Genomic DNA, 11,240 nt, shown 5'->3' on the forward strand with positions numbered 1-11,240 from the left:
GGCGTCATGCCTGTCTGAGGCTCGGCACTCCAGATCCCACGTCTGGTCACCTGGCCAAGTATCTAAACAGTGAACCTCCTCCCGACGGCGCCCGCTCTAAACCGTGCCCTACAAGCGAGAGCCTGTGGGGCCGTGTCCCGGCGGCCACCCGTCGTCTGAACGTACGTTGGTCCGCCTGCCCGGATGGCGGCCTTGAGTTAGCCGTGGGGAGCTCCACAATCACCCCTCTTATAAGGAAAAAAGTGGTGCCGACCCTCCATCAACACAATGACTTGTGGTGGAGGAGACAGTGGGAATCCAAACCTGACCAAGGCAAGACGATCAGTGCCCACTGCCTGTCCGGATTCTCAAATTCCTGGACCCGGCGCCCGGAGCTCCTGGATCACGCGGACCGAGTATTTGCGTACAAAGCTAGATTGAATCTAATGCCACTTAAATCAAAACCAAGCCATGGCCGCCGTTACCTACCTGCCATGTGTCGTGCTTGTGGGAAAGCGGAAGAGACTCTCCCCCACATATTAAATCACTGCCCTACCGTGATGACTGTCGTCACGGAACGACACAATTCAGTATTGAGGGAGATCGTGGGACACGTGCCTGCCGAATGGCAACCCGGGCTTTCCATAGATAGTACGGTTCCACAGCACGTGGAAGCGGGCGGTGCCGATCTGCGTCCTGACATCGTCTTGCAACGCCCTGACGGTGTCACGGTCGTATGTGACGTCACATGTCCGTTCGACAACGGCGCGGATTCTCTTCGGAAAAGCCGCCGACAGGAAACACGACAAGTACGGCGAGTTATGTGTCAACATAAAGGAAGACAGGAAGCGCCCTTGCAGGGACGTCCTGTCACTTCCGTTCGTCGTAGGCTTCCTCGGGAGCCATACCCCGACGAGCTCTCGAGCTCTGACGGCCTTGGGCGTTCCTTCTCGTGGGGTAGCAGAGGTGGCTAGAAAAGTGGCTTCCCTCTCAATCAAAGGATCTTTCCGCGTCTGGAAAGCTTGGAACGCCGGGCTCACTTGTGGAGGGGCTACGTCATAGAAAAGACGACTTCAGCGATCAGAAACTTATTCCCCAATAACAGAAACGTTGCAGCAAGTATCCGAGCGCGCAAGACAGCAAACCGTTTAGACGTCATAACCTTATATCAATTGTCTTAAAATTCATCACCTTATATCATCAACTTATGTCTATAAACCAGTGTCATCTTTTTTTATAACGCTTCAGTCTCATCAAACCCTAGCATTCAAAAATGAACAAAGGAAAGGAATAAAATGTCTAATGTACATTGTGAATCGAGACTGGTTTAACAGCAATTAAGTAACTTCAATCATCACTATATCTCTATGTATTAATCAATCAATTGTTTCGAATTATCTTACGCTGCCTTCGCCTTGTAACGCTGTTCTTGCCCACTCGGATCAACCTCGCTCTGCTTTCAACGCATTGATCAACACGATCCCCTGATCAACTCGATGCAGCCTCAAAATTTCCACCCCAATTTTCTACTTTTTCCTGGTAATGTAGCCTATCAGTGTCTCTGGTTTCAATCGCTAGCCTCCCCGACCCAGCTGGGCGAACCTGCGTCAACGTCTGGCCAGTGCACATCCGTGCTCGCCGAATCAAAGCTTACTCTTCTCCAGTGAGTATGTATTACATTCCGACCTATATTTTTTGTTTCTATTGATTAATCGAGCCTCTGCTCCACATTTTTATTTGAATTTTGTTTGCCACGAGAGCCAAATTATCCTTAAATAGTTGACTCTCTTCCTCGTGGTAGACCCCAATTTTATCCGCTCTGCCTACTGGCAGACCGGGTATAAGAGTCAAGTACCTGCGCCGAGGTCGCGTGAGGGAGACGTGGGCGCCGCCCGGCGGTCAATTACTGCCGGTTCCAGCGTCCACACGCGACGGGTTGCCCGGCCCGTCGCAGGCCATCTTTCTGGGCAATGCAGAAAGAGCCTGTCTCCCTGGCCCGCTCCGCCATTCTAAATTTGCGGACGGGTCATGTAACGTTTTCGATCCACACTCTCCCTCCACAGGTACCTCGACTCCCCAGCCTGGCCCCCGCGACCTAAGCTGGTGGACTTACCCCTCCGGGTGCATCGTCACCCCTAAATCACGCCGCTCCCCGCCGCCGCGGGGTGTGGCAGGCCGGTTTTCTAAAGTCTTCGACCTGGCTATGTTTGTTTGTGCTCTCTCGCCGTGTCAATTATTTGTACCCGTGCGCTGTTGATGCAAATAAAACAGTTTAACACTTAGTGGTGCGATACTGACGAGCCCAGCCTCATGGGCGAAACACGGTGTCTATCGCTGTCAATTCTTGCTACAAATCGGCTGCCGAGAAACATATCGTTGATTGGAAAGTCTGAATGGCTTGCGTGGAAGCTACACCGTTATGGTTAGCGAATCGCAGCTGCTCGCTGTACTAGCGAGTGCTCAGCCTTGTGCTGATAGCCGGGAAGAACGCCCCTCTCTTCACATTTACCGGTTATTGTTGAATAAGTGCAGATACACTCGGACTGAAAAAGCAAAAGTCGAAAAACAAACGTAATGCCTAGCTAAGAAATAGCAAAACTATACAACTACTATTACGTTACTTTATTAAAAAAAAAACATTTTATTTTTCAAATAAAAATATTTTTGATGATAAAATCATTATAGAAATAGCAAGAAGAAATCACAACTGCGATGATCTTTACCAAGATGGCTTCGCTACCGACGGTGCATACAACATTTCTGTAAATAGACAATTGATTTAGGTTTACTGTGAATTTCAAAGGAATGGAAGCAATTGGATGGTTTGTTATTATAATTTAAATAGTGTTCATCACATTTAGCGTGTTATGCAACTAAAGAAATTTTAATCAAAACATAAAGAGCCTGAAACGTAGATAGTAAATTCATGTTCAGCAAGCAAACGTTTCAGACTATACTGTCTTCATCTTCAGTGCTATAAATGACATTTTATTCCAGACACTTATAGCATTCATTAGACGTTTATAGACATTCATTTCCAGACACTAATAGCACTGAAGTTGAAGTCAGTATAGTTTTCGAAACGTTTGTTTGCTGAACAATCATTTAGTATCGACATTTTAGGCTTCTTATTTTTTAATTAAAAAGATTTTGGTTTCCTACTGACCACTAACTCATTAAGTGCGTAATTAATTTTTCGCAACTTTTGCAAGAAGAATTTTTTTTTTTGAGGATCCAACTTTACAAGAAATTGTGTTTTTACATTTTTCTCAATTGCCATTTCTTGATCATAAAAAGTAGCCCCAAGATACAGGGCTTTCATTTTTATTGTGGTTGAATTCCATTTCAGTATCTCTAAACTTTAGTCAATTCAAAATTAAGCTAAGTAAAACAGTGGCGCGGCTAGGGAATGTGCCGCCCGGAGCGGATTCAGATTTTGCCGCCCCTTCAAGAAAAAGCATGTGAAAATGAAATGCGTTTTTTTTTATCAGCACTACAACACGCAACGTGCTTTTTTCAATTTGCGGTGTAAAGTCAGACAAACGTACCATTATAATTTAGTAATATACTGAATGCAAAAGCACAAAAACTGCTGCAGAATTAAAATAATAAATTTGTAACCTTTTACAAGGCTACCCAAATTTGAAGAGCATGTTTCCGCCTCTGCTTAATAAAGGCTAGTAGGAATTTTGTAACGTATTAAAAACATAACGGCAGAAAAGTTCATTTAATTCATTTCTGCTAGACTGTGTAATATGAATAGTTGCTTACTGTCACAATCAATGTGCAAGGCCTCGCGACGGGCTGCTATGTATCTTGACTGAACGTGCTGTTTTGATTGCAAAATTCTTATGCGATATGTTATTATTGGTTACTGTCCGGTAATAACCTTTGATTGCGAAATTTTTATTACGTGACGTGTTTCTAGAACATACTACCCTACGTGCGAATCTGGAAGCTTCTTTTTCTTGCAACGGGTACTCATGTTTTGCCAGGTGCAGAGTTTATGACGTCACAAAAATGTTTACGTGTAATGCAACCTGACAGAGCAATGAGTTCGGTAACATTACGTAACCTTCTCGAGCTTACTAGACCAAACAACCTGCTATAAATAGTGGTGTAATTTGAGTAATTATTATGAGAGATCATTATTGTAGTTGTGGTAGTTGGCAATAGACGCAAAGATTATTGTTGATCGAGAGTTGAAGTTATTGAATACGAGTAAAGCAAAGTTGATGCTAATATAATTTCTAATTGAAATTAGAATCGTATGAGAAGCTGTGAGTGGATTACGTTAAACTCGATTAATAGTTGTGAGCGTTTGAATCTATTGCTATTCACTGTTACTATTACTTTGATTAATTGCTGGAAGTGCTGAACCATTCGTTAAAGTCCTTCAAGAATTTTCATTATCATTTCACTAGCTGAACTATCCGACATTTGATTAACTGCTTTTCGGTTATAACCCACTAGACTACGTCATTGAACCTTTCCAAGTCTCTTTTCTGGTAAGAGATAGAAAGAAACCGTGACACTTACCAATGTAATGATATAGACGTTTTCTTCTTTTGCTCATTGAACTTTCTTTACGTATTCGCAAGGTAAGTTTTATAATTTTTCCATTAATATTTATACACTTACAATACTTTAAAATAAAATATGGATAGAATCATATAGAAGCTTATTCCTATCAACTGTAAAACGAATACAAAATGAGCAAGCGCACAAATTACAAGGTTGCAAATGCAGCAAAACCATCTGTAGACTTTAGCCATGCTACTGCGCAATGTTTTCACTTTTTCGCAATCTAACAGCCACATTCTAGTGACGGTAGCAAAGTTATTTATTACAACAGTTAATAAACATAGTGTTGTGCTCCCCCTCTCCCTGTATTTAAAATATATAATTCAGGATACAAGGCCGGTTTATGTGGCCAAAAGTGAAACCCAGTGCGGCATGGCATCAGTAACAATAGTACAGTAGGTAGTATATTGTTACAGCAATTAATAAAAAATCTAAATCTGAAAAAAATGCACTGCAGAGCTCTGCAAAACCAGTCTAACTTGCACAGCGATAAGATTGTAGTTTCGCGTAAGTAGAATTCAATGATTTTCTGACTTGTTTTTGTGGTGGGTTAAACGAGGATCGTGTGAAATCGATTTCAAACATGAAGCGTCTGTAGACTCCATAGACACTGCCTTATAGCGCTATACGGTAAAATCCTTTACTGAAATGTTTGTACTGTATAGTGCAGCAGCAGTAGATTACTATGGTTAATCAGTATTCAGCAACGATGTGTAAAAACAAGGTAACTCCCTATTTCACTGAAAATCATGAAATGTTATCAGCTAATATTAGTGATACCCAATTACCAATGGCAACATCAAGATTATAATCAAAATCAGCTTTACATTTTATTGAATTACTAGAGTAAATCGATTTCACCTAAACTGTTGGCAACATTCCATTATCAATTACCAATGGACAACTTTATAAACATAATGTGCGATTACAGTAAACTTCATTCACTTATTCATTCAACAACAGCTACATATCCCTTCGGCTCTAATACATTGTTGCAAGTGTTTCCCCTTTCAAGTTTTCCCTCTACAGTTGTAACAAAAAAGCACGGCCGCTTTATTTATTTTCTCTATAGGTCATGAAACTATTATAGAGACTAAGTTGATTTAGTCAGTTTGCAATAAAAAAAACCTTGTAGTTTCAAGACTTTTGCAATAGATAATTTCATTTTCTTAATTGACTTAAAATGGAATTATTCTATGTTTTCAACGTTGCCATTTTCTCTGCTTTTATTTTTCGTGTACTTTAGCATATTAAAAAAAAGCGTCCTGTCTGAAAGTGCCGCCCCCAAAACGTGCCGCCTGGGGCGGTCCGACCCCCCCTAGCTACGCCACTGAAGTAAAGACGCGTTAGTTGCCTTACTTTTATGTTATCCGGTTAACCAACAAAATTATATCCAGATATAAGACAGTAAAATTTGTTCCTAACCTTCATCTGGATATTCTAACTCTTCTATCAGACAAAGGTGAAAAGCATGGAGCATTAATGCGCCATGAAAGGCTCCGCTTACAAAATCAATTGTTGTCGAGTTGCCCACAGTGATAGCGATTGGCTCAAACGACAATTGTCGTGATAGGCACTTAACAGGCTTGATAAGGTGATCTTAAAAGGTTTATTAGAGGTTACGACTTTTACTAATGTTATGGACTCTTAATCTTATTTTATACTATCAGGTCGCTCACGAGTCAGACGCATTAGAATTGACCTTTAAGTAATGCTAAAATAATAATGGCAAATTTTTTTAAAAAGCAAGTTTATTACAAAAGCATGTTTTGCGTCATATCATAGAAAATTAACAGCACGTTAGAAGTGCAAGCAAGCACCGCCAGCAATTTGTGAAAAAGTACATCACCTTATTTGGTATTCGTCCAAAATGCACTTGCAGCCCACTCCACCAAACAAAGGTATCCAAATAATTGTCGGTAAATTTTCTTTATATATGTTTAGATTTTTCAAAAACGATTTTCCGGTGAAGTGGATTTCTATCGGAATTGGACTGACTATGTCGAAGGGTTTGGTGAAAAATATGGAGAATTCTGGTTTGGTATGGTCATGGCCACCTGGAAATGATTCGGTTTTTCCGACTTTTCTAGATTTTCCAACTATTAATAACTGTTTGAAAGAAATTTATTTAAATTAATATTTCAATTGAGTTTCAACAAGCATCACCAGGCTTTAAAAAATAAAGACAATTTGATTGAAAAAAATTCAGTTAAATTGTTAGCCACTTGCTAGCAGTCTGATTTAACGTTTTTAAGTTACTTTTACTCATTTGTTACTGCTTCCTTAAGGCAACACAAGACTTTTATATCTTTACACGACAGAAAATAGTGAATTTTTTTTTAACTTTCAATCAAACAGTATCAGTAGTGGTATTCAAAATCTGCAAAATGTAACAAAATTAGGCCACACCTCCACCTCCTCCAGGTAGCCATGGTGTGATTTATCTTGTTCAAGTTTAATGTAACCAGAATTTAATAGCACAGAGACGTGCAAACTACGGACTGCAGGCCGCACCTATTTCTGTGGCCCTCGTTGCATTGTTTGAAAAAAGTCAATAAACTCCTTCTATTAGTCTTCTACTGTAATTGAAAAAATGTTCTTGTTTCTAATAATATCTTAAGGCTATTTATTGGTAAGTTTGTTGTCATATTACTGTACATCCGAGGTTGTTAAACATAAACCAGCTTATCTGGTTGTGAAACCTTGTATTGTTAAAGTTTGATTAAAAATGAATTCATTCTACTAAAGTTTATTCAGCCAAATTTAAAATGACCACCGGCACGTACCTATGCGAACAGTTCTTTTCTGAAATGCACTTTACAAAAAGTCGTTACAGGTCGAGGCTGACAGATGAAAATCTTAGTATGCAGTTGAGAGTTGCCACATCGTCTGTTCGACCTAATATTGAACGCTTAGTAAAGCAAAAAAACTTTCTAAAAATCCCACTAAGCAAAAATATTCAATGCTTCAATGTTATTTTTAATACTTTATGCTTCAATGCTGCATTAGATAGCTTCAGCTGTATGATTCGCTTGGGCTTTTGTTTGTTGTTTGAAACAAAAATTTCATTAACGGATTTGTTGTTTCGGAGCATAATGGTCGAAACATTTAGTCAACTTGAGCAAAAAGGATAGAGCCAAAAAAGAAGAAATCATACTCAAATGAAAGCAAACGCTTCGAAAATTAAACTGTCTTCATTATCAGTGCAAGTACTGTTACTCTATCCTTTTTGCTCAAGTTGATTTGTTTTTAGTTTTTACTGTTCTTTGTTTCGATTCTGCGTAAGATAATTTCAACTGTGTGGGTTTTATTACTTGCATCTTCCGTTTGTTACTTTTCATAAATAACATCTTGAGTCGCTTCTAAACGATTTCATAGTAGGTTACGATTAAAAATCTGTGCGGACCAATAACTCATGGGTAATTGACAAAGTGGCCTGTGAACGCAAAAAGGTTCGTCACTCCTGGTCTAGACTCTAGCATAGTCACATGCTGACACAATCAGCAGGAGCATACACGCTGCTGTAAAACAGCTTTCCTACAATGAAGATAATTAATTATTTGTATATTCAAGGACTGAAAGATTTACATTCGATTTTAAGCACAAGACGTCACATGTTGAGAGTTGACATCGAGGACTGGGATGGAAACACAGCCTACGCTGAGTACAGGCAAGTAAACATGAAGCAGAGTCTTAAATCAATCGTCTAATGGTTTTCGTTTGATAGTGGAAATTAAAGCGGAGAGGTACAGCTTGCATATTGTTCCGACCCATGGCGCTGAAAAGGAGGAATGTAAAGGGAAAATGTTTCCAAATCGTCAAAGTTGTATCTTCATATGAGTTGCAAAGAAATAATGAAAGTCAAAACATATTTGAATGAAAATCTAATGCTCTCGTTCATGCAAAATTACGTAGCTAGTTAGGACAATGACCTAGTCTTACAAACGGTTCCAGAAATTATAAAACTGCAAAATGTGTTTAAAGCTTTTGTGTTGTGTCATATCATTAATAAAGTCACCCAATGCCATCATTGGAATACTGTAAAATAGTAACAGTAAGAGACATAAAGCAAAGAAATGACAAGCAAAAAATTTTTTTTGCGTTTCTCTTGCTGGCTTGTACAAAACAAAATTAAATCATTTCCGTTCAAGGTGGTTTTTCCGTTCCATTGCATGAACCCTCACAAAAAAACTTAAAAAAAAAAACGCAGTTTCGCTTATTATTATAACAATCAAGTAGATTTCTATAAATTTGTTGCATTACAGCTTATCGTAATGCTTGTATTTACTTTTAAAATGCAACGTTTTGCTTTTAAACGAGGATTCAACTTTTAGTCATCATTTTACTACAGATAACCTTAAAACTGTATACTTATTTCGAGTAGAATTCAAAACTGAAATATCTTGTAGGACGAGGCATTTAGTCAAATCCACTTCAAGGGATGTGAAAATTACAATTTGCAACAAAACAAAGCAAAAATTTCAAAGCTTCCTTATTGAAGCACACCCACACACAAGCAAAATTTAAACATTCACTTCTTTTGGATTAGGATTTTGTTGAACGTCTAATAGCAATCTTCAAAATGGATGAACGTTCAGAAAGATTAATTCAGAAACTTGATCTTTTTAAAGCAATAAAAAGAAAAGTTTTTAAAAAAAGTTTTCTGTAAATGGAGTCTTTGTTTCCATTATCACGATCTCATCAGTGCAGTGATGACTAAGCACCAAGCACATTTAAGTAAAACACAACAATTTATCTTTACTGCTCTGATGAGTCAAACAAGTTTTATCTTGAAAAATGTCCATATTTTTATTTAACAGCAAAAGATCGTTGCAGTTGAATTGCTCAGAAGGTTTTTATTACACAAACATAATTTGAAAAAGATTGCTTTGAAGAATGAAACTTTAGCTGACAATATATGATTAGTTGTTGATGATGATACAAAATAAATTGCAGCCTACACTCTTTGCAGCTTTTCTAACATAAAGCTTATACAGTGTGTTCACGCAGAATGTTTTCAATTGGCAATGAATCCACAAATTATATCTTAACGATTGAAGGCTACAGTGGAAATGCAGGTTGGTGTAGATACTATAAGGTTGTGAAATATCTTGTAAATTATAGAGCAATGACTAGTTTATTACAAAAGAAATATTTGGTATACAATTATAAACGAGGTACTCGACGATATACCACATCTGGTGAACTTCAGTGAAAACTAGAGTTATGTCAATTGCATTGATTTAATTTCACGGAAAAATTCAAAAGCTTCAATAAAATTCCAACAGTTACGTTGCAATGCAATCTGCATCTTTTTCAATATAGATTGAGAGAATCGTGATTGAAAAACGTTGCACCATTGCGCTTAACGACTCAGCACCCTTAGTATTGAAAACCATCTCGAAAAGTATAGGCAACTATATTTCAGTCGCACTGCGTTTTGTGTATGCGTGTTGCAGTGATATCAAATACTATCTAAATTGATTTAGCCCATCGCACGTATTATATCATTTTATTTTTAGGCGATTCTTTGTCCTTTCACAATAATCGACAGTTTTCCACAAAAGATCGCGACAACGACATTTACTCTGGTCATTGTTCTAGAACATACTTCGGTGGTTGGTGGTATCAGCGTTGCCACCGCGCCAACTTGAATGGAAAGTACTTGAGGGGTGGAACCATAAGCGGCACAGGAATGACGTGGTGGCAGTGGAAACGCTCACATTATTCGTTGAAGAAAAGTGAAATGAAAATACGTCGAGTACAACAATGAACTCGAAATGAACACAGACATGAGACTATCGCAGTATTTGAGAGGTTATAAGGGGTTGTAAATATAACCACACGCCAAAACTTTTGAAAAAGAAATATTTACGAACTAAAAATGAATCTAAAAGTTTCTCTAATAACAATGTCAGTGTTCCATCGCAGAAGAGTTAAAGTTGCATTATTACGTACTTACAAGTGTCGACTGAAAGCGATTCGAGCTAATAAAGTGACAGTCAATTGCACAACCGTGTCAATAAATTCCTGATGTCATCACAACGACTCTTTTGAAAGTGATATATAATCAACTTCAACTTTTTTAAATACATTGTTTGATAGATTTTTATTTTTATTTTTATTAAAACAATAGATATTCAATGAAGAAAAGTGAAATGAAAATACGTCGAGTACAACAATGAACTCGAAATGAACACAGACATGAGGCTATTAAAGTATTTGAAAGGTTATAAAAGGATCTAAGTGATAGCACGTCACAAAGCTCATTATTTCAAATGATTTAAAAATATTTAAACCTAATCAAAAATGTGCGATTTGAATAGCAGGGTAGCAGTTTCATCGCATAATTATGTCAATAAATTTCTGGTGTCATCATAATGATATTTTTAAAAGCAACAATCAACTTTATGTTTTCAAAATGTCATCTGATGGATTTTTGTGTTAAAATTGGCTTCACCAAAACATTGTTTTGCTACAATTTGTTACCAAGTGACCTTTACAAATACTTCTGTGTATATGTGAAAATTATTGTTTTCAAGCGAGCATCCATAAATATGCGAGTATGTTGTAAATTGAAATTTTTCATTTGCTTTGATTCGAAAAACGTAAAAGTTACATTTTAAAACTGTCAAAAAAGTTAAAACACAATTTACATCTCAAATTGTTTTAAATGT

At 37.9% G+C, this 11,240-nt stretch overlaps 1 protein-coding gene across 1 annotated transcript; it reads left to right on the forward strand.

Annotated features, from left to right (window-relative positions):
- Nucleotides 1-5,248: 5,248 nt before the first annotated feature.
- LOC145766833 (microfibril-associated glycoprotein 4-like) lies at nucleotides 5,249-10,488 on the forward strand. The gene is made up of 5 exons (XM_082578536.1): nucleotides 5,249-5,287; nucleotides 6,508-6,604; nucleotides 8,137-8,233; nucleotides 9,574-9,641; nucleotides 10,086-10,488. Exons 1-5 carry the CDS (start codon nucleotides 5,249-5,251, stop codon nucleotides 10,334-10,336), a joined length of 552 nt encoding a protein of 183 aa, XP_082434662.1. The 3' UTR covers nucleotides 10,337-10,488.
- The last annotated feature ends 752 nt before the right edge of the window (nucleotides 10,489-11,240 follow it).

Source organism: Aplidium turbinatum, chromosome 3 (genome assembly GCF_918807975.1).
Source record: "Aplidium turbinatum chromosome 3, kaAplTurb1.1, whole genome shotgun sequence".
Taxonomy (NCBI): domain Eukaryota; kingdom Metazoa; phylum Chordata; class Ascidiacea; order Aplousobranchia; family Polyclinidae; genus Aplidium; species Aplidium turbinatum.